The following is a 24,789-nucleotide window of genomic DNA, read 5'->3' on the forward strand; positions in this document are numbered from 1 at the left end:
GCCTACCGATTCAATTCAGCTCACGCTCCCACTCAGTGTGGCATCGGCTCCTTCGCTCATACAGGATCGATTTCCCCGCTCTCTCGACTTCTCTGCAGCGAAGACCCAAACATTTGATCACGCAGGCAGAAGCCATTCTGACTCCGCCGTTTACCCGGCCCCCTCCTCCCGTCCACGCGAGATCCGGCCCCTGCTGCTCACGCGAGACTGATGATGATCGCGACCAGGCCGCGATCCCACATCTAACACTCACTCAGCCCGCACGCCTACCCACACCCGTCGCCGGCCCTACACAGATCAAACTGTTGATACTCCTCCTAAGCAAGATCTATGGAAGTATCACGGACTTCATAGATGATCTTCCGAAGCTTGAAGCGTTTCAGCTCTGGAAAAAAGAAATTATTGGTAGCATTCTGCAACGGCAAAGCATGGATGGCCTTCTCCAAATACTTGATTATTCTTCTAACAAACTTAATGGCAATCTACTGCCGGGCGGACTCCCTGACACCGCAAATTTAGGATCTCATCCAAGATCACCTTATCTGGCAATTACCTCTTTGGTCATATCCCTTCCTCAATCGATTACGCTCTTGGACCTGATATTATCATCTTTCATCTTTTCAACTTCACCTTCAACGCCCTTATTAATGGCTTATGCAAACCTGGGAGGATTGGAAAACTAGATCAAGCTTATGGAATGATGCAGAAAATGGTGGAGTGGTTTGAGAAGATGCCAGAATTCGGATATAGTCCATATGATGTCCCCCACTCAGTCAATGCTTATGGTCACTTGGGCAATGTGGATATGGCTCGTGCTCTATATCATGAGCTCAAAGGAAAATGGAATCTTGATCTTGCTACCTTTGTGACTATGTTTGGAGTTTATGGAGCTTCTGGACATTTCAATGGTGCACTCAATGTATTTGAGGAAATGAAAGAACGTGATGTGAAGCCAAAGTCGTTCACTCACAACAAGATGTTGGAGGCCATAGGTAGATGTGGAAGGCCATGGCAAGTGAAGAACATTTATAAGGAGATGGTTGGTAAAAGGATAGTACCAAATATGATTACTTATTATTTGCTTCTCAAAGCTTATTCCCAATCTTGGTATGTCGTGGATGCCAATGTGGTTTTATATAACATACTTTTGTTTATTTATGCTGACGTTGGGTATATTGATGAAGCTGTTGAGATTTTTGAAGAGATGAAAGAGTTGCATGATGTATATTATATGGATACAATGATTCTTGGATCATGCCTCAAATAAATAGTTGCAACAAAGGAAGGGTTTGTTTGGCTGTTTCCAAAGTACAACTTCGAGCCGGATGCTTACAGTAGTGATATTGTTATGAAAGCGCTCTGTGTATTTGATCAAATCATAGAATATGGGTCTGAGACACATATTATTACTTATAATGTCCTTTTGGATGGATATTTGAAGGCTGGGCAGATTGATGTTGCTACTTATGCAGAGATGTCGCTCAATTTCTATACATTCAACATATTTGTGTCAAAGTGTCGCAAGTCCCGCAAAGATCAGAAAGGATTGGTTCAGAACTTGTTTAGATATTCATCAACGAATAAGCTTGCGAACATTTATCGTGGACACAAAGTCTTCGACCCAGGAGGATTGATCATAATTTCTACATCTATCTTTCTCCCGATGGAGAGCCTCGACGGAGTCAAACTCTTTTGACGCAATGGGAGAATGATGCGGAGCATTTTATCTTAAATCGTTCCTTAGACATATGTTATGTAGTTTGTTACAAGCTTTCTAGAATCTTCTAAGTTTCTCTAGATTTTTCTTACTTTAGTATTATATATATGGAATGTGTAAGAGGAAAGGACTTATGGAATGAAATATTAGTCTTTGAAGCCTTAGAGCTTTCTTCTTCTTCTTCCCTGGATTGGGAAACCGAAATCCTTCTTGCAGGTCGAGTCTTCCAACGATCCACTACATCACATGTATTGATATTGTTAGTGACACCAAGTATTGGCATTTGTGTTGATAGCGTGGATAAACCTTATAAACAATGATAAGTGGCAAAATTGATTGGCATCAGTGTTTTTGTTATTTGCATGAATCAACTGATCAACATTATATGCAATGGTATGTCATGATAATGTTCTCAATGATGTGAGTAGGCATTGGAGTTTGTGCCAATTGTGTCCATCAACGTACTAATAAGTAAAGGTGTGTGTCAACATCATTGGTCACAAAGTTAGGTTGTAAATGTTTATGTAATGTTGGGTGATGATGTTAGTGTGCATCTACACTTATGTCGATGGCGTGTGGTGTCACAATCCGACCCGATATGACCCGATATCACACAGGTCATATTGTATTTGATTGTGATAAGATTGACCCCAAGATCTGGTTGGAGAAGTACTGAAACAAAAATTTCAATTTATATACTACATAGAGCCACTATTAAATGCACTATAAAATGAAAGACTTATAAATCTCAACATGATTTTTTTATATATAATCCAAAATATATATAATCTGAAATCTATCTATAACAGTGCTCGACAATAATGAGCACAACAAAAAATAAAAGTCAAGCCTGCAAAAATCAAAACTAGCAAAACATACATACGACACAGATCAGAGTATGCTATCCCAACTACTCAGCTTGCTCCTTACCCTTTCTCGGGTCTGAAAATAAGAGCAAAAGTAGGAATGAGCTAACATAGCTCAGTGGGCTATCACAGCTATCGTCATGCCCGAATAATTGTCAAACAGTGGTATCTTTTTTCTTAGGGGAGATATATCATTTGTTCATAAGGTTTTGGGCATGAGATCAATGATAGTCTACTTAGAATATCATAGTTAGAAATTAGATCGAACTCCATTTTGACCTTTCGAGGTCATATGCAGTTTTGTCTTGGATCTGGTTATGATATTCAAAGTAGGATTCATAATTTTAGATTCAAACCCCATTTTGAAATTTTATTTCAATTTATTTCAACTTCTCGAAGTGGTATGATTTTTCTAATGGGACGTTTGATGTCAAAATTCAAATATAAAAGTCAATTTCAAATTTTCAAAGAAAAAAAACCTAATTTTCAAAATTCCACCAATAAGTTTTAATTGAACTGAAGCACTATTTTTAGATGTGAAAATAAATTTTTGAGTAGGCAAAAATCGCTGGCTTTTTAATATCACACGGAGAAAAATTTCCAAAATATACTAAAAATGTTCATAATCACAATATCTACAACATATAAAAAGTTACGTGGTGAAAGTTTTACCAAAACAAAGTTATCATCATTTTTTCGGTAACGAAAATATAAATTTGATCGAAAAAATATAAAAAACACATAATTAAGTTAAGATAGTGATCATACGATCGTAGTTGGATTAGACAAATGGTACTCGAGGAGCGTAAATTGGGCACCGATAATCAGGAGACAATATTATAACAACAATGATTGTTGGAGGTGATTGCTAGTGCTGAATGTTTGGAGAGTTTTGTGGATCTCCAAGCTCTTTCTGATTTCAAATAAAGTTTCCATCTTCACATTCATGTAGAGAATGAGTCTTTTATAATTTTTTGAAATGTTGTTTTTCTAGCTAGCCAAATTTCTCAAAAACATTCCATCAAATGGTCTGTGTTGATTCTTTCGTCCATGGACTATTTTTCAGCATTCATGTGCCTTGATAACTTAAAAATTGAGTAATTTTATGCTTGTTGGATTTCTCTCATCAATACATTTATTTTGACTAGGAGGCAAAATTCACATATCATTTGATCATTTAAGCATGAAGTTTTCAATTATATTTTAAATGCTTTGTTTAGGTTCATTTTGATGTAGATTGAAATATTTTTTTGTCATTTGCATCGAAATGTTCATTTTGATTATAAGTTTATTGAAATCAAAATTCAAATGATCTTGAATTTGATTCTAGAAGTTTGTATTTTAAATATTGTATTAAAATTTATATTTGATTGAATGAATTTTCTAATGACTTATCAATAATATTTATTTCATATGATAAAATTATAAATTTAATGATGAATGCGAGATATTCTTCTTAAAATAAAATATTTAAGAAATTGTAATTAAATTATTCATTCATTATCAAATCCAACGATCAAAGAAAAATTTTAATTGATTCAGTTTCTAATATTTTAAAAGAAAAATCTAATTTAATATACCTCTATCGGTCTATCCAACAAGCCTTCCTCTTATTCAATCCACTGTAATATCTTCTGCCTTACCCGACCGGCTCGCCATGGTATTGCTCCGCGCGCTTGGAACATCCATCCATTTCCCGCGGCCTTAGGTTCTCTCTCGTCTCTTATCCAGAGATGGCTGCGAAGCTACTTGCCGGGACGCCGAGGTTGTCGCTACCGCCTTGTTCCGTGAGATTTATCTCGGAGAAAGCTTTCCTCGGGGGCGACTCTCTCATTGGCTTCCTTCCCGCTGCACCTGGTATGAATGCTAGTGGCAACCTAGTTTATTGCTTTCTGCATTTTCTATAGGTTTATAGACTGTAAAAGTTTTGTATTATTTGGGCGGTCTTTTCCATATTAGGTAAGCGATACTTATCCACTGAGCGGAAGAAATTGAATCCTTCGTGTTTCAAAACCCATCTTCTGTTGTTCATAAAACCTTCAAGTGCAAGATTTAATTTTCACGAGGCTTATCCCTCGTGTAGCTTTAGCTTAAGTACAGTGAGGTTATAACTTTTAAAGTTATTTTGGAATTTTGTATTGATTGACCTTAATTTTAGCTTATTAAGGATAAATGTAATTTGATCCGTTTTAAACCTAATATGTTTTTTTATTGTATGAAAAGGCAAACTTCTCCTTTTTTTTTCATATTTTTTATGTAATACAGGTTATATAAATATGGGCAATAGATATACACGCGAAGAGAATGTAGTCCTCTTCTCGTAAAGAAATAATGCTGCATAACATACATTAACATAATGGAAATTATTCCTAAATAACTGCCTGATCGAAACGAATATGAGTTTTGTATCTGATTCTTTTGGGAACTTGTATCTGCTCTAATGTTAGGAAATAGAGATAATGAACAAACTTTGTAAATATGTATTCGTACGGCCGTTACAACTGTACGACATCTTATCTTGTATTCTATATATACCTCTGTATTGGTTCTTAGAAGGAATGAAAAATTAGTTTTACTTTCTTCTCAATTGAATCTCTGCTTTGTCTTTTCTTCCCGCCTAAGAAACTCTTAGGCTAACATCTAATACATTCCTTGTATAGTTCACGCTAACACAATTCCAAAAGTTGATTCATGTATATCTTGCATGCTCAAATTGTCCTCTAAGCTAAATAAAACTTTGCTTGTGACTAACTCAGTTCAATTTGGATCGTTGGATTGGGTTTCCTTATTCGGAAAGGTCAAATTACAAAGATTTGATCAATTATGGCTGAAATTGAGCATGAATTGGACTCGATCTGAATCAATTTGGGTTGATTCGGGTCCGATCGAGCCAATTTTGCAAAATTGGGCATGAATCGGCGCCAATTTACGTCAAATTTAGTTCGACGAGGTTCAATTGGGTTCTATTTGGACCGATTTGGGTCTGTCTCAACCGATTTGAGTTTAATTTGAGAAAATTGAGTTTAATCTGATTAAACTGAGGCTCGATTCAGGTCAATTTACATTCAACGGTGCTCGGTCGAGTTGAACGAGCACGATCGAGCCCAGTCAGGCTCAAATCGGCTCGATCGGGGCCGGGGCGATGCAAAAAAAAAAAAAAAAAAACGACAAAAAAAAAAAAAAAAAAAAACGTCAACTTTGATATGTGAGACTCCTTCCTTTAAGATGATCACATGCTCGCATTCCTGTGGAGGCAACCCCTAAACTGGTTAGATCACCTCTCGAGAAAGTTGTTGGAGTAGCTGAACCATGTCTGATGCTTCAATCTTCTCCCCATCTTCTTCACATTCCAAACTCTACAGCTCCACAAAAAATCTCATTCCTTCACTTTTTCCCTTCCTTGGAAATGGCTCCAAAGATGGCATCTCCTCTTTTTCCCCCAAAACTTCTACCTCCCTATTCTCCCTCATCGTCCCTATATTAGGATTTCCCACACTTCCCAATTCAATCAACGGTGCTCTCGCCTATGATGTAATCAGTTTGGGTGTGAAGCTCCAATAGTTTCCGTATCATTCCTTCTAGGTTGGAAAACTTTTTCTCCATTGATGTCATTCTATCCTCAAATGCCGATTTGAATTGGTCAACTTTTCCTTTAAAACGCTCTTTCAAGGCATCAACTTTCTTTGTCGCTATAGGTCCTAAAAAAGTGTTATAATACCACTTTGATAGAAAGTGGATGCAATTTTCTCGAAATCAGCAAACGACAATATGAAATTAGGAAGAAAAACACACCAAAATTATTTTTATTACAAGATATATGAAAGAAAATAGCAAGATACAATTGAATCTTCAATTGGAGAGAAAAATCCTGCTCTCCCAAATCCCTAGCCGCTGGCTAGAGCCAAAATAACTTAAGAATAAATTAAATTCAGCTAACTCCCAAAACATAATTTGAAATCACCCTATTGTTAGTCTTAAATAGGCTCCCATAATTCCCTCCCAAATCAGCCCCTTTTCTCTAAATAATTCCCTTTCAGATTTGGATTCAAATTAGATTTATTTCTCTAATTAATTCACTCCCAATTATAATTAAAACTTTCCTAAACAATCCTTCCTTAATTAGTCCACCTTTTCTCTAAATAATTTCCTCTTAGATTTTGAATTCAAATTAGATCTCTTGCGTAAATAATTCCTTTCCAATTTTAATTTAAATATTCCTAAATAATTCCCCTTTGATTAAGAATCTTCATAAACATCTCCCTCTTGATTAGGAAACTTCCTAATTCCCTTCCAATCAAATTAGCCGGTCCATCAGTGGTCTAGTTCACCATCGACAAGCTCCCTGCCTAAATAAAGATTTTAGAATTCTAAATATCAATTAAGGAACTTTGAAAGTGAGAGGACCTCTTCTTGGTTAGAGTTATTCTAATAACCTATTAGTGTGTGATTAATTGCTCCCCTTCTACCTACAATGATTCTAAGAAACTGTACGCCTAACACATACAAAATAATTACTGTCTTTACCATCCTATATTTTTACTATTTTTTTCTTGAAAAATGTTTAGGCTATATGGCTGTTTTTTTCATTTATTTATTCAATTCTGAAATGGAATACTTTCTTCTTCTTGAAAACTGCCGATGTTTTTTTTTTTTTTTTTTTCTTCTTTTCATAATTTATTTGATGCGTTTTTATATGATAATGCATGTATTCCTCTCATATAGGTCAAGTTGCCAATGAAAGGTTCAATACCATCATATCAAGAAGATTATCCGGGTTAGAAGAAGCCTTGAGAATTAAGAGGTAGTTTATCTTGAGGTGATTTTGGGAGTAGTGCTAGCACTTCACTTAGCATACGCTGTTTTCAAGTTTTGCCTGTAAAGAAATTATTATTCCTGCTATTAATTACTAATAATAATCTTTCGATATCTTCCCTATAATGTCTAGTTATTGCGATTCCATCTTACTTTGTCAATTTGTAGCTATGAAAGCTATACATGTTTGACTGGTATCTTTTACTCAGAATTAAGTTATTTCTTCCATCTTACCTGAAAATACCGGGTCCTCAATGGATATAATAATATATGAGTTTCAATTGTAGAATATCATCATCATCTTTAGCTTACTTATCATCTTTAGCTTAATTATTTGAATGTAGCTTTACGAGTACTTCTCTATGATTCATTGAATAAACAAACTGGTGTCTCATAAGAAAAATGACAAAATGTTTATGTTATACTATTTGGGCCAAAACAGTTAGAACACCCTTTGGGATTCAATCTTCAAAATCATGCAAGTCCACATGGAACAACTTAATAAAAAATGTTAAAGTCCCTCTGTCTCCTAAAATTAATACAAATGCTACCTAGATCTCTTATTTGAAAACAGGGGCGGAATCAAACTTAATTTTTAGGGGGCAAACATATAAAAAAATAAAAATATATTGAAGACAAAATTCAAAATAAATGCTTAGTGTTAAAGAGCGTTAACCATGGGATTGTTAATAGAACGTCACTAACACACATTTCATAAAAAGACAAATGTTTGATTAGAGGATCGATCATAGCTTCTTCAAGTTAAGAAGTCATATATACACGATAAATTACCAAATTTTTATAAACAGTGGGAATGACTAATGAGAACGACAAACCACTCATAGTATAATCACAGAAAAAGGAAAACAAAAAAAATCCTTAAACTAAACTCACTTGATAATATTCCTTCAATAATTTGAAATACTCTAGAATTGGCCCAAACATTCCGTTTTGTGAACAAATGTCCTAGTCTAAAATTAAGATGATTTAAGAAGTCGCCATTCGGTGATAACTATACAGCTTCAGGAAAATAAATGATTTCGACTTGATAATCCATATTCTAAACTTTTTTAAATTTAGCCTTCAGTTTGTTCACCCCACTCATCTTTATTCACAAAAAAAAATTGAAGGTGTAACAATTTAATAAGGACACAAGTATCTCCAATCGAATCGTCGTCTCTAATTCAATTGACATACGGATTCTTTGCACCTAGAAATTAAGCATTCGTGCTTGGGCATATGGCTCCTTTGCACCAAAAATCAATCCAGGAAAGAACAAAGAATTAAGCAAAAAATTTTAATGCGTCATAAAGAACACATAAAGGAAAATTGTCAAACAACCCATAAACGAATAAAAAATTGAACTCATAGTCATAGGCTTATGTGACAAGCGTCATGAGGTGCTTCTCGACAGCGATGATGTGGTCGGTGGATGTGGGAACCCAACCTGCTGCCTTTGATTTCTTTCCCTCTCGTAATGTCGCTTGGCTGGATCGAACTGCACACTAGTTTGTTCGCTCCCTGTTTCACTTACAGGAAGATCACACATATGCCCTAGTTTGACTCACCTGAGGTTGGCTAGGGCAATAGGGCAGTAGGGAGGCACTATATAATCACTTTGAAAAAACCCGCAAATACTTTGGTGCACCACAAGGGTTAATATAACTGGCAATGAATTGTTTATTGAGCCAAAACTGTTTGGTAACAAATAATATATCACAAGTGATGTTATAAATTAAATGACTATTCTGCCATAAAGGCATGATACCAATATAACATAGCAAGTCAAATCTGAAAAAATCATATATGCCAATGTGGCTCTTTTTTTTGGAGATTAATGTTCCCTATACATAATTAAGTTGGCTATGCTGTATCTCTTAGCCACTGTTAATATACCATGATTTTGTGTTGTTGTTGTTCATGGCTCAAGCCTCCAAACCAAGTCATCCATAGTTCAAGCCTTCAAGACAGTTGGCTGTGTTTTATGAATCTAACTACTCAGTCTATCTAGCACAAAAAAGCCTCTGTTGATAATGCAAAACAAGATCTATCATGAAAATTGTGTCCTTAACATAATCCACCTTCGATCCGTTGTGATTAACTTCAGATGAGTGAACCTAGCACACCTAATAGGGAACCCAATAGTTACAACAAGATCCATGAACTATTATAGTTACAACAGAAGGCTCTGACTTAGTGCTAAACTATAATGGCTAAGGCACTCTTAACTCTTTTGGCCAAGGTTCACCCAAGTAATATCCCAAAGACAAATCATAGGTCTTGACTAGGTTTATGTATAACCCTTATAACTATTTGCATTGGGACTTTTAGATTCCATATGTAGATTGACAACCGCCAAATATAAAGAGTAAAGCCAACTAACTTCCTTAGTTGAGAGTTATATATATATATAAGCATGACGGCTTATGCCCATGTGAAATCTAATCTCTCTAATAGGTAAAAGCTATAGCCATCATATTGAAATCTCTAAGAAATCATATCCAATTTGTCTTATGAAAACATGATGTTGCTCGACACAAAACTTAGAGAGATTCAGAACCCACAATAATTGCATTTTTTCTTAATTATCTTTTATCAAAATTACTTTGAAAAACTTATATCCATGTTAACTTAAGCATATCCCTGCTTCTCTATCCTAGTCCTTATTTTTATTCAAGCTTCTTATCTTTATGATAGTTTTTCTTCCTCCATTCTTAGTGTTTTTTAGTAGGAATTCTGATACTTTCTCAGATCTTTTGTTGTATTATAAGCTTTGATGATGATTGGCCATTTCACGATTCACTGATGGGAATGACCAGGCTAAAAATATTGGGAATCATTATTGTAGGCACACACGCAAACACAAAAAGGGGAAAAAATGAGAAGGAAAAAAGAAAACCAGACGCTCATTTAAGCATCCAACATCAATCATCTTTTCTAAGAGGATAAATGTTGATGCAAGCGCACTGAAAAATAGTAATTGAAGTAATGCTTATTAGATGCTTTATCATCTAAAAGAATTTTATTTACCATTTGCATGTATTTTGGGGTTATGAAAATTGATTGAGATAGAATCCCTTGCAAGATTTCCCTTCCTTTGGAACTTATTCTTGAAGGGGCTTGGGCTTCAGTTATTTTAATAATGAAAATTGGAGCCAAGCTGTGATCCCTTTTTCTTACAGCTTTTTCCAGAATTTTTTTTCATTGATGTCATAATTTGCTGTTTTTCAAACCTTATAAGGATTCGTACAAGTAATTAACTGCTTTTGTCCTTTTTTATTCAATGTTTGGATCGCCTTAAGGTTACGAGAGCTACAGGATAATACAAAATCAAGAAAGAGGCAACCATTGAGGCGTGGGAAGGTTTCTGGACGTCTTCCTGTGCCAGATCATATTCTGAAGCCTCCATATGTTGGCTCGAACAAGTTGCCAGAACTCTCTAGTGAATATCAAATTCATGATGATGAGGGCATTGCTGAAATGAGAGCTGCCTGTGAACTTTCTGCTCGAGTACTGGATTTTGCAGGAACGATGGTCAGGGTAAATCCCAACCCTGTTGTTTTGAATCAGTACAAATTTTCGTCTATCACTTGTGCTTCTGGTACCCCGTATCATCATGATTTGAAGGTTTATTGCATATTATTGATATAGAAGGGTAATGTCTGTATGCAATTGCAATTGGCACATCATCTCTTTTGACTTTCCTGAGATTTTGTTCAATTCTACATAGAGGCATTCTTTTTTCCATTTCTCATTTGAAGAAATAGGTTAAATTACCTTGGTGCATGGAAATTCTTAATTTGTTTATCTTCTTTTGGATATTTTATGAGCAATTGACGCTAATGTAATACGTTTCTGTCAGCCCTCTATAACAACAGATGAAATTGATAAAGCAGTGCACAATATGATCATTGATGCTGGCGCTTATCCTTCACCTCTTGGATATGGTGGTTTCCCTAAAAGCGTATGCACATCTGTTAATGAATGCATGTGTCATGGTATACCCGATTCACGCCAGCTCCAGGTTCTGTAAGATGGCTAAGTACTTACATTTGCAAGAACTTTGAGTTATTTGATTTGAAGTTTTTATTGGACTAAAAACTCATGGTCAAATGCAGGATGGTGACATCATAAACATTGACGTGACTGTCTATCTTAATGTATGCTCTTCTTTCCATCAGTCATATTCATTCAGAAATCATATGCCTTTATTTTTCCTGTATGTCTGCACTTTTGTATTTAGACTACTTATCTACGTATCTTTGGACTGAAGATGTCTTTCAATCTTTATTAAGTCGAGATTACATTTGCTTATGATGTTTTAGGTCGTTAAAACGCTTTACTACATTTGTCTGGTGCAAACTTAAGATCACCTTTGAGCACTTAAGATGCATTTCCAGTTCTTTTGCTCATCCTTTAGTTACTGCTAAGATGCTAGAATGATGGATAATAAGAAGCCCTATAAATATCGTAATGTTATTGATTGGAAAATCGGCATCTAATGAGCTTATGTGTGAATATTTCCATTTGACACTCGTTTATTTTCCCTTTTTGGGATAGAATCTAAAGTCCAACCTTTACTTTATATGTGATTACTGTTTTTCTTTATGTTCTTTCACACTTCCATGTGGAGGTCGTTGTAGAGATCTGGCATTTGTTTGAGAAAAGATGCCGTAAAATTGGATTATTGAATACATATTTTATTGACCTTTTGAAAGCATCTGGCTGTTTAAAATTTTGAATTTTGAAATAAGCACAAATGCCATTAACCGTTTTTAGAGAGTTTGTAACTGCAGGGTAAGTTTAATGATTTAACTGCATACTTTTGAAGCTGGACATTTTGAGCGTGTTAAAACTAGGATAACTTAGTGTGCAGTTGAAGTCCAAAATTTTGAATATCAGTTGAGGTATAACATATAAATTATAAAGTATTTCATGGTTGACTGCAATAGCTTATCTGTTACCGGTAACTTGCTGATTAAGTGAATATTTGTAAACCTTAATGGTGCACTGACGTATCATAGATAGGGGAATACATAGATGATCATTTTAAATGGATCTATACATATAAGGTTATAATAATCAATGTTCTGGTGCTACATTTTAAGGCTTCCATCGGAAAACAAGAATACAAATTGATTAAGTGCTACCATAGTTTATAATTACTAGGATGTGATTAGCTGATGTGGACATCCGATGGTGGACGATATTCAAAGGAAGAGTCGAAGATCAAAGGCCGAGATCACTCCGTTTTATTTTAGTTTATTAATTGTCTTTTGATTTAATTTTGCAATTTTCCTTTTTTTACTATTTTTAGTTAAGAGTCTTGTCTTATGTAAGCCAAAGGGGCAAATTTATCTTTTTGTTTCTTTTGAGGCCTATATTTATAGGACCCTTCTCTTGTATTAGGTATAATGGAATTATAATAAAATTTTGTGTTCTGCACTTGTGTTCTTTTGGGAGGACGTAGTAAGATTCCTATGGGAAGGAATCGGAGTTTTCACCAGCCACAGGATGGGTCCGGGCTCGTGGCTTGAAGTTCCTTGGTGAAGTGCAATGTATCACCCGTTAGTCTTCGGAAGAGTCCAATGCTCGCGGTTTTGTCTTCTTTTTTTTATTATTATTCTCCTTATTTTCCTAACCGCCACTTCCCCATCTCTCTTTCTCATATTGGCCGAAAACTCCACCCAAACCCTAGGCCAAAAGACACCCAATCGCCGGCCCAATCCCCTTCCCAAAGCCGCCGGCCATCATCCATCCCTTGAGTCCAAGATTCAAAATATAGCATTCAAATCCTTTCCTAAATTAGCTCCCTTTAATTTTGGAAACAATTTAAATTTATATTCAATTGAATTTGAATTTGAATTTTACTTCATAAATGAGGAAAACTATTTTAGGGAAGTCTCTCAAATCATGCAATTTTGAATTTTAAATAGGAGTTGATTTAAATCCACGTTCCTATTTTAAGATTCTAAATATAGCCACCTTTAACCCCTCATATCAATCGCCCATAATCATGCTAGCCGCCAGCTTACATTCCTATTTCCTCTTTCCCTCCACTTTTCAAATTGATTATTGAAGGCATTCCTTATTCAATGCATCTTAAGTTTGAAAAGTTTTTAAATTCAAATTTAAATTAATTTGAATTTGAAATTCTTTTATTATATTAGGAGGCTTTCCTTAATTCTCTCAATTTGAATTTGATTAAAGACCTGTCATAATTCCCCTTTTCTTATCTTAATAATTCAGGTTTAGAAATTTCTTAAGTCCACATTCATCGTATGTGGACACATTCAACGTATGTGGACGCCTCCCTTCTTCCGCTCTTTTGGCCGACCCCCTCCGTTCTACATCATTAGGCCTGTAGATGCATTTTCATGATTTGATCTTCTCTTTGATTCTTTGAATAAGTAGGATACTGATTCTTTCCTGATTCCATTTCAGTAGTTGCATGCATTGTATATTTCTTTTTCTTTCCTACGTATATTTTTCTGAGAACTTTTCATGTTAGGGCTACCATGGTGACACCTCAAAGACCTTTCTTTGTGGAGAAGTTGATGAACGCACAAAAAAACTTGTAAAGGTATTTCTCTGCTGAATTTCTCTAGCTGCTCTTGATATGATTATTATTATTAATATTATTGGTATTAGTTTCTTGTGTACTGTTTATTTTTTATTTAAGGAACATTTACATGCATAACACTTAAGTCTTCTTTATTTACAAGCTAGCATCAAAATTTTTAAAATGAACCACTAAACCCCTGTGTATTTACATCATAATCCAAATCATTAAAGATTTTGAGGAACTAACTCTCCTAGGCTAGCCGTATTCTTGTATTTTTAATGATTTGGGTGTTGGTATTGTAAATAGAAATATTTGAGTGATAGTTTTTTAAATAAAGACAATTTGGATATTACACTTGTATTTGTGATTTAACTGTCAAAGAGAAGATTTGGATATTGTTTGATGGTTTCCAAGTCTTCCTGTTTTCTTTTATATGCTCTTAAACAGTGTTAGATGTGTTGTTATAATACCAAAGAAAATTGCCAGTGTTTAATTTATGATATTATCGCTTGGTTTCACTAAGGGATTCCTACTTCCATGTTATCTAGATTGTTTTGTAATCTAGCACTATTATTCAGATAACAACATTAATTATCAAATATAGTGTGTATTTAACTCGGTGCTATATTGCAAATAGAAAATATTATTAGTAGAATGGATAATGGTGATTATGTGATTATGATTTTTCTTTGTTTCTTATTCTTTTTTCTTATAGCCATTAGACAGCCTAACGTCTAGATGTTTTTCAATTAATTGCATCTATTAATACCATAATATTGCATTGTCAATGAAACAACCAGGCTCCACTCCTATCCTCAACCTTGTCAGTAAAGTTGTCGCTACTTGGTGCATATTTGGCCAGTAGTTGACTTGGTTCATTTTTTACCAATGATTTACCTACATCTGCTGGACTCATTCTTTGAATGTTCACGCATGTAACTGTTACTACTTGAACCCAAGCAACTGCTACTTCAATAGTTCACCACACTAGCTGATGACTGGTAACTACTAGTAGCTCAATCTTGTTTTGTGGTTGTAGTCTATAATTTGCTTAGAAGTCTAAACAAGAGAATGACTAACTGACTTCAGATCTGTTTAGAGGATGCAGTTCGAAGGCTTATTGATATATACTTATCAAACATTTCTACATCATGGAAAGGTTTTGTGGAGTTTTCCATTGAAACAAAAAAATTATGAACTGAGTTCTAGAAATCATTTTCCATGAAGATAGCCTTTATAATTCGATTTTGGGATTAAATGCCCTTCTCTTCATGTCAAAAAACTGGCCCTTGTCTATTATATATATATATATATATATATATATATATGAACTATCATGACCCGGCCCGGTAAGCTCGCATAGGTGAGGTTGGAATAAAAGTCAGACAGTAAAATTTAAAACATTTCAAATAACATATCTAAAACATATTCAAATATAACGAAGGAGCCACTAACGATTCCATGTAAAAAAAAATTTCTTCTTTCATTCAAATATATCAACATATACATAAAAGTTCATTACATAGATGAATGTCAAAAATCTACCTATCACATGCTATCATGCATCCATCGAACACAAAATACCAAAAATACCAAAAGGAATCTGTCACCCGTCGTCTCCCTATGACGGTAAGTGTATGGTGGTCTATCCGTCATTAACGCTTAACAGGTTCTTCTGAAAATTTTTCATAAGTTGGGTGAGTCACAACTCAGTAGATAAAATGCTATTCAATCAAATTCAGAGGCAAGGGAAGGAGTATAACATGCATACCAATACTTTTAAGTGAAGGGACAATCAATATGCCATGAAATATCAACTAGAGTACACATGCCTTTAAGTCATCCTACATGTTCTCTTTCTTTGCATAAGCATCCCTTTTTCATTATACATTCATGATTCAATTGATGCTTCTTATACTTATAACATAATGGTATAATAATATAGTAACATAATCTTATTCACTCGTCACAGAAGTATCGTTTTGTTTTGTACTGATTAGGTACACTTTTACATTGGTCATTCCTTTACCATTTGCTCCGATGAGCCTATTTACCTTTGGCTCGATAGAGCCCTTTTACTATTGATACTCTACATCAAATATACGCATTCAACCATTCTAGATTTATTCACAAAAGGGATTTTAACATGCCATTCATGCGTATGGTCTAATGTTCCTATTTGTTCTACACGATTACGTGATTACATATGAAATGAGATATGATTACATATGAAAAGAGACATGATTACATATACATTACATATAAAAGGAGACATGATTACATATGAAAGGATACTTTCTACAATCATCGCATGAAAAAGATGCATTTGCATTATGTATTCAAAAAGTATATTAGGTCATTTACAAGAGTAAGATACAAGACATGTAAGAACATGCTAAACTACATAAAAAAAGTACAAATTGCATTTAAAAGGTAGACTAATCACATGAGATTATAAGAGCATGCTATCTTTTGTAAAGAGAAAGATTTTCCGAATTTAAAATAACTACATTTTACCTACCTCACTGAGGTGTGCAATTTGCTTATTGCCCTATCGAAATTTTCTCTCTACCACGTCTAATATCTAAAAAGAAACATAACGTAATATAACATAACACTTAATGTCACATACTTTCACATAAACTTTCTTAATCCCTAAATTATAAGAATAAAAAATCTGCCCATATGTATTCTTAAATTTCCTAATTTAACTCTTTACCAATTCAAAATTAATTAACTTTACTTTCTAATTTCGGATTTCTTCATAACCCTAATTTTTGGGAACCCTCTTTTTGTTCATTTCATATTATATGCATAAGAAAACCTCTCATGTACATAATAATTAATTAAAATACAATTAATTTTTGAATTAATCTAAATTACAACAACAACAACAACAACATCAAGCCTTTATCCCACTACGTGGGGTCGGCTACATGAATCCTTTTTCTCGATTGTGTCCTATTAAAAGTCAAATTCTCATTTAAATCTAATAAAGAAAGGTTATTCCTAATATTTTCTTACAAAGTCTTTTTTATGTTTGCCTCTACCTTTCTTAACATAAGTCAAATCTAATACCTCTACTCTCCTAACCGGGTCATCGGAAGGCCGCAGTTTTATGTGACCAAACCATCTAAGGTGACTCTCTCTAATCTTATCTTCTACTGGGGCTATTCCAACCTTTTCACGTATACGCTCATTTCGTATCCTATCTCTAAGGGTAAAGCCACTCATCCACCTGATCATTCTCATCTCTGCCACACTTAACTTAGTATTATGCTTCTCTTTTAAAGGCCAACATTCGGCACCATAAAGCATTGCAGGCCTCACTACCATCTTATAGAATTTTCCCTTAAGTTTGAGGGGTACATTTCTATCACATAACAAGCCCGATGCATTCCTCCACTTCAACCATCCAACTAGAATTCTGCTGATAATATCCCCATCTATTTAAATAAGTGAAAATATTTCATGTGTTGTTTTCATCAATTTTTTTTTTTGAAATGTTTCTAATATATGTATATATATATATATCAACCAATCTAACGAACTTAAGTGCTTATTTTAAAACAAAAAATCAAAACCTATTATTCTTTTAGGCTTATCTAATTAGCATATCTTAAATAAAAGTAATATATATTTACAAATCTAATGAATTTTTATTTAGTCTCTGATTAATCTAAGCTACTATTATAAACACTAATTAATTATTAACTTTTGTTAATTTGCATTATAGTAATTAATATATATATAAACACTAATTAATTATATATATATATTAGTCAAAACCAAATTTAATTAATATTTAAATCATAATTATAAAATTTAAAATTGTAATGAATTACTAATTAAGTATAGTTAGTAGTTAACCGTGATTTAATGACTAATTATTATGCCATGCTGTATTATCATAATTCAGTATTCGTAGAACCTTATGACAAGAATTAAATATCAATTACTGTATAATTTATCTTGATATTTACTTTGATTATTTTTGAATCAATTGTTGATTTTATTATTTTAATCTTAATTACCTCAATTAAATATTAAGAAAATATTTACAATTTAAATGAAATCTTAACTAATATTTAATAAGCTTAAATAGTTTTTTAATTGCTAATTATTTTAGCAAGTTTACTTATTATTAATTATCTCACGATCATGATTAAATAGTTATAAAATATTAATGATATTAACTACTTTGTAAGTAGTCTCTTTTTCAATCCCACCCTGCGCCTATTGCGAGGTGAATGCTGATGGAGACTTATTAGTCTTCAGAAATTTACTTAAAATTTTTGATAACCCTCAATTGTTCGAACAATCGAACTTATCTTGATTTTTCCTTTTTTTTTTTAAGTTGTTTCAACTTGATTTTCTCTATAAGGGTTTGAATCAGCATTTATTAGAAATATATGGCCATCTTTGAATTGAATCATTTGTTAAATTAATTGTTTTTGTGTTGAATGTAGATAAATGATAAAGAAAAATGACCCAAAATAGCTGAAATTAAGGCTATTCAGCTATTGATGATGATGCATTTTATCTGGAATAAATTTATGTAAATTACTGATTTTTTGTAAATGGATTAGATAGTTGTGTTTGTATTGTTCTACATTTGCTGACTTTCAGATTATCTGATGATGCAGTTGTTTTTGCATTTGGGCGTATTGGAGGGAACCAGTGCTGGATAATCAAACAGAACAAATTCAAGCTGCAACTTACTCCTGTTTATCAGTCATCGCCTGTCTTTTGTAAGTTTTTGTTACTTTTTTAAATGTCTCTTTTAATGTGTTTCACTAGCATATGTTCAGTAGGAACCTAAAATTAGTTTTCTTCACTGATGTGCTGACCTGCGTGCCAATGTTTTGCAGATCTTAAGAGAGGAAGTTGTAATCATGGCAGACTTGGAGAATTTGCTACTACAAGCTGCTGGAAGAACTGGCACATCATCTAGAAAGAACCAGTCCCATCCACATTCAAGATGGCGACGAGACGAATCATTCTCGGATGGAAGTGACTCGAAAGAGGATGATTCTGATAGCTCTAAGTTCAACAAGCGGAGACACTCTGGATCACAAGTTCCTCTAAAGAAGAGGCTAGATCCTCCTGAGAAAGACAAGAGGAGCAACTGGGTAGATGATCATGATGACAGGCTCAGTGGTGATGATTCTGACAGTGCACCTTCTGTTGGAAGTGATCTGTACAGAGATGAGGCGGATAAGGAAGAGCTGGGAAAACTGACTGAGCTGGATCGGGAGATGATTTTAGCAGAACGAATCTTCATTAAAAGTTTAGCAAAATATCTCATCCACCTTTATTTAATATCTTCTAAGAAAAGTATTTTTTGATCTTCATCCTTAATACGCTTCACTTGAACTAAATCCTTACTACTCCTATCTCTTTGTTTGGCTAACTTATACATATATCTTTCTCCCTCCTTAGTATCTAATTTATTATATAAATCACTAAAAGCTAAGGATTTTGCATCACATATTATAATTTTAGATTCTTTACGAGCCTCTTTATATCTTTTCCAATTATCAAAACTTTTAAAATTAAATCAATTTTTATAATAAATCTTCTTATTTTTTATTTTTCTTGCACATTTGGATTCCACCACCAACTATTTTTACTATTAGGAGTTTTTTTCTTTGATATTTTAAACACATCTTTTGCAATATTCTTAATATCGCTACTCACTTTTTTCAACATAACATTAGCATCCTCATGCACAGACAAAATCTTAAGATCTAAAATCTTACTCTCAAAAATATTTTTGTTAATATTCTTTAAATGCCTCCATCTTATCCTAAAATATCATTTTACTTATTTTTTTTATTTTCTACCCCTTTATCTTAAAGTCTAAAACTAATAATCGATGTTAATTACATAAATTTTCACTTGAAAAAAGTAATTTAAATTAAAATTACAAAAAAAAAAGAAATTTTGTGCAAAAACCCTAATTCCCACCTCTAAAATCCTTCCTAAGTCTATTTACAACAATAACACTTAAGGGTTTTCATGATTAGGGATAAGCCTTAATTTTTGAAACTTGAAATTTTTCATAAAAATTAAATTAATTTCCAATAGAAGCTTTCTAATGTCATTAGGAATCATTCTTAAAAAGAAAATTAGAAGAAACCCTAATTTTTAAAATAATTTTTTTTTGAGAAAAACTAAAAATTTCATGATTAGAAACATTCTTTCCTCATTCCCTATCATTCTTCTTCAAAACTTTAATGTTTTGAACAAACCCTAAAACTTTCATCCAAAGAAATCTTAGGAGAATGAAGTGATTTTTGTGTAAAAAGCTTACCTTACTCTTCCTTGGACTTCCCCTTCACTTTCGTCCAAATGCACGCCAAAAACTGCCGGCCGCCGCCGAAGCCCCAAGCCGCTCCCTTCTCACGCCCGCTCCTCCTCTCTCCTATTCGGCCAAACGAAACAAACAAAGTGACCGAATATTTCGATCCCTTAGAGACTTATGGGAAAGGTAGGGGGAAAAAGACGCATGTACCCTTCTTCTCAATTTTTTTCCTTAAGGGCTTGGAGGGCTACTTAGACATTTGCATAATAATTTTTATTGAAATTATCCCCTTTTATCAGTTCATTTAAGTAGCGATGAATTATTATGTTTTCTTCCGAGCACCTTCACTTTTTGAGACATGTTTACATCCTCAATCTCTAAGAGCGAAACCTACATTGACTTTTTATTAGTATTTAGTATAGTATGAATTCAATTAATTGCTTAGCTATTTACTTAAGAGCTCAATTATTTATGTAGGTGACTGAAGAATGCTTGGAAAGAGCCATATCTGTTTGCAAAGATAGCGCTGCTTTTAAGAAGATTGGAAAGAGAATAAGGTATATTGCCTCTTGATTCGATACTAATATTTAATTAAGAGTTATTAGTGGCAATTTTAATTTTGGAAATTTCAACAGGCCATTATTATTAACCAGTTTATTCTACACCATTTTTTATTTTCTTAATTAAGAGTTATTTGTGATTTGACAATCAGAAAATCCAAGAAAAAGATAAACTATAAGCAGATTAAAAACTATATAAATGATAGTTGCACATAAATATGCAAACTAATATTTCTCAATACTTTAGAAAGCTAAATGTATTATAAATTTATAATGAGTGTTAGTGATGCCGGACTAAGATGCTTAAGCGATGTTAGAAAGAACCTTGCACAATTTAATTTTAGAGAGCTTTATTAACTAAAATACTTATAGTGAATTAAATGATGAAATGAAACAAAAAGGGATGAGACGAGCTTAGGTCAAGTCACACAACTAGAGGTTAGGATCTCAAAATAATCAGTAATTCAAAACATAACATACGTGAAAGATTTCCAACAAGAAATCCCTACGCTAATAATGAGATTATTTGCTACGAAGAGTCCTTTCACTCATTTCTAAATTACTAGTCTTAGCAGAGAAGCATAACACGATCTTAGTGAATTAATTAAAACCACAAGTGGGGTAAGAATTAGATAGGAAAAGATTATGGGAAAGATTCACCTTGCTTAGGATTTGGAGACAATCTTCCATTGAACAGAAGAAAGTTGCTCGTCAATAGATTCAACAAGGGTGAAGATGATCCTCTCCACGTAATCCTCCACGGTTTGGTCAACCTCAAGGTTGAGGTCGAAGAAAGGGGAGTTGAGGATGTCGGCGTGGCCTCGGTCGTTGTAAACGAATCCGTGGTCAAGTTCCGGATCCGCCATGCATGAGGGATTAATAGATTTTGGTGTGCTGGAACTTTTGGGCTATAAACGACGATCTCCTGACCGTCTGGACAACAAGGAAACATGCAGAAAATTTCTGGATAGTCGCCAAACATTGCCCAGAAAATATGGACAGCAAATGAGAAACCTAGAATTGGGGGTTAGGAGTTGTATTGGGAGAGAGGGAGGGAAGGAGGAGGTGGGAGGGGCTGGCGGTTTATAAGGGAGAGATTTCCAAAATCTGAAAATACTTTCAGATTTTGGTTTGGGAGGGATTTAGGGTTATGTGATTTGAATTTCAAACAAGAGGAAAGAAAGGAAGGTAATCCTTAATGAGAAATTTGATTGAGGTCTTTAGAGGGAGCAGAATTAATGTGGAGAGAGAGGGATAGGGAGAAGGGGGGCCGACGACATGGTGAGGTAGGGTAGGGTTTAGGGAAAGAGAATTAAAGCTTGCTTTAATTGGAACCTTGAATTAGGTAGAATTAACTTAAATCAAATCCAATTAGAAGTTTAAATGGATCTTACTTTAAGTAACTTTCCTAAAATAAGAATTCTAATTTAGGAAACAAATTTAAATTCAAATTATTTTGAATTTTGAATTCAAATTGGTTACCAAATTGAGAAGGCTAAAATAGGAATGACATTGAATGCTAGAAGGAATTTGTGGAGCCAACGGAAGAGGGAGGGGGCGGGCGGCTAAGTGGGAATAGGTTAGGGTTTTGGGTTGATGTGGGGCGGCGGCTAAGAGGAGTAGAAAGGGTTGGTGTTGGGCAGCGACTAGGAAGTGGTGGGAGTGAGAGGGCCGGCGGCTAAGGAAGGGGCAAGGACCTTTGTGGCCGGCGGTTGGAGGGCAAATTTGCTGGTGAGGTCGGCGGCTTAATGGAGGAGGAAGGAGGGAAAGAGGAGAAATATGAGGGTTGGTGTTTGTCTCAATTTGTCTGCTAACTCCACCTCGCCGATCGTCCCCTATAAATCTTAAAACTCCGAGAGCCCACCTCGAAGCTTGCAGCGCGACAAAAGAACCACATATACACACTTTTGTTAGCGTGGTGGGAGGAAGTGCGTAGCAGTGCTAGCAACGAAGCGGGTGATCCAAAAGCCCCATTTTGGCGTTCGTGGAGCACCGAAAATCACCTATACACGCATTTATTGCGCGTGGTGGGATGGGAACCCGGTGCGACGCCTACGGCAAGGCGGGGTTACTTATAAGTACCAGCACGCGGGTAAACAACTGTGTTTTAAAATAGGTATCCTCACCGACCCAATACATGCTTTTATTAGCATGATGGGAATGAAGATACGGCCGCGGTGTCTAAGGACACCTATCATACATGCTTTTATTAGCGTGGTGGGAAGGCCCATATTCTATAATTTTCCCCTAAACGGAGGAGACGCCGGGAGGTTGCCGAAATTTTGTCTGAAACGCACAAGGACTTGGAGAAATTACATTGGACTTTTGGATTTGATTTGAACATCAAATGAGCAAGACTTGGACTAAATAGAATTTGAACTTAAATGAACGACAAGAAATTTGAATGAACAATTAAATGAACTTAAATGAATTTGAATCCAAACAAGTGACAATGAACTGTAGGGGGCCATGATTGAACCTGGACTAGCTTGAACTTGGGCCTCATTTGATCATGACTTGAACAATATGAACACAAATGAGGACTTGCAATTTGACCAGTGAGGACCTGAATTCGAATGACTAAACAAAGGACTTGAATCAAAACTCAACCAAGAAGAACTTGATTTGAACTTTGACTTGAATTGAGCTTGCATACTGACTTTGACCTGAACTGAACATGAACTACAGGGGACCCAACTGAGCTGCTAAAAAACGATGAACAAAGTCCTCAAATGAATACTAATGAAATAATGACAGGCTTGTCATCGCCGATATGATTCACCTGCAAGTGAGAAGAGACAATGCATAGTGAATACGATAGTCTTCTATAATGGCTTCTATGCAGTCAAATGCACCAGTCCATTGACAAATAATATACTTCTTGTGAATATGTGCAGCCATCATGCAACAATCAACAATAAGTAATGAAGAGGCAAACATAACAAATAGCAAGGGAGCTCTAATATACATGCTGCACTATTCATAAATGGTAATGAGAGATATATAATGAATGTCGTAGCATTCTCACAACCAAATACTATTTACTGGCGAACAAATAAAGAAGATCCATATTCAACACAAACACTTGTAGACAGTGCTAGAAGATCTGCGTTCAAAGAAACTTATTCGCAGAAGATTGAAAATGCATACAGTGGCCCACTCACAATGCAGGAGTTCATAATGAATGCATCATGTCATACATAAGTGGACATAAATAATGCATGATGAATGTGTTTGAGACATTGGAAATATTCCTGATGAATACGACAGTGTTTTGCATTCACATCAAAACATAAGCAAATGCATCTGAGATTGCAAATGATGAAAGTGAAAGGAATATTCATGAGGGAAACATGAAGAGTATGCAATGAGCTACAACGCGTGTTGCATATTGCATACAAACAAGGTTAATACATCGATAAAGCATATAAACTCCTACAAGTTAATATATGAGACTCTTCATTCATACAGTGACCCTACCTACAAGTAACGGTAGTGAATACATCATCAATTACATGCATGAGACATAAAAGCTTAGTGAATGCAAATGCCAAATAATAATGACAGAAGATGCATCATATGCATAGTGATATATACATGCGGATGACAATCAGTAGGCTGCAGATGCTACATTACTCGTAGATCAAAGAAGAAATATTTACAAGCAATGGTATGTGATTTATCACATGTGCAATAGTGATGAATGTAGCTCATCCAACAATCAACCTTTGTCCTCGAATGAACATGTTAACCTATTTGTAAGCGGTGAGGGTAGATATGCTACAGGACTACTGCAAATACAAGCTCCCATGAGCCGTTGAAGGAGGCCCGTTATACATTCAACTTGCTATCTACGAGCAAAGGCGAATGACATGCAATAAATGTAGGCCTCTACGACCAAAAGCAGGCGATTCATTAGTGTATTATAATCTACCTGCGGAAAGCAACGAGTAGTACACGAC

The 24,789-nt window shown here is 34.6% G+C and overlaps 2 protein-coding genes across 2 annotated transcripts in view; both read left to right on the forward strand.

Annotated features, from left to right (window-relative positions):
• The first annotated feature begins 700 nt into the window (after positions 1 to 700).
• LOC110107146 (pentatricopeptide repeat-containing protein ATP4, chloroplastic-like) lies at positions 701 to 1,696 on the forward strand. Its single transcript, XM_020837317.1, has 2 exons — positions 701 to 1,222; positions 1,283 to 1,696. The coding sequence occupies exons 1-2, from the start codon at positions 701 to 703 to the stop codon at positions 1,694 to 1,696; spliced, it is 936 nt and encodes a 311-aa protein (XP_020692976.1).
• Positions 1,697 to 4,181: 2,485 nt separating this feature from the next.
• The window catches only part of LOC110107148 (methionine aminopeptidase 1B, chloroplastic), a 37,182-nt gene continuing 16,574 nt past the window's right edge, over positions 4,182 to 24,789 (forward strand). The window contains exons 1-7 of the mRNA XM_020837319.2: positions 4,182 to 4,440; positions 7,306 to 7,384; positions 10,698 to 10,935; positions 11,258 to 11,419; positions 11,514 to 11,555; positions 13,907 to 13,978; positions 20,745 to 20,824. Of these exons, the coding sequence (XP_020692978.1) occupies positions 4,317 to 4,440; positions 7,306 to 7,384; positions 10,698 to 10,935; positions 11,258 to 11,419; positions 11,514 to 11,555; positions 13,907 to 13,978; positions 20,745 to 20,824 (797 nt within the window). The 5' untranslated portion in view covers positions 4,182 to 4,316. The remainder of the gene's footprint in view (positions 4,441 to 7,305; positions 7,385 to 10,697; positions 10,936 to 11,257; positions 11,420 to 11,513; positions 11,556 to 13,906; positions 13,979 to 20,744; positions 20,825 to 24,789) is intronic.

This window comes from Dendrobium catenatum, unplaced genomic scaffold (genome assembly GCF_001605985.2).
Source record: "Dendrobium catenatum unplaced genomic scaffold, ASM160598v2 fragScaff_scaffold_1022, whole genome shotgun sequence".
Lineage (NCBI taxonomy): Eukaryota > Viridiplantae > Streptophyta > Magnoliopsida > Asparagales > Orchidaceae > Dendrobium > Dendrobium catenatum.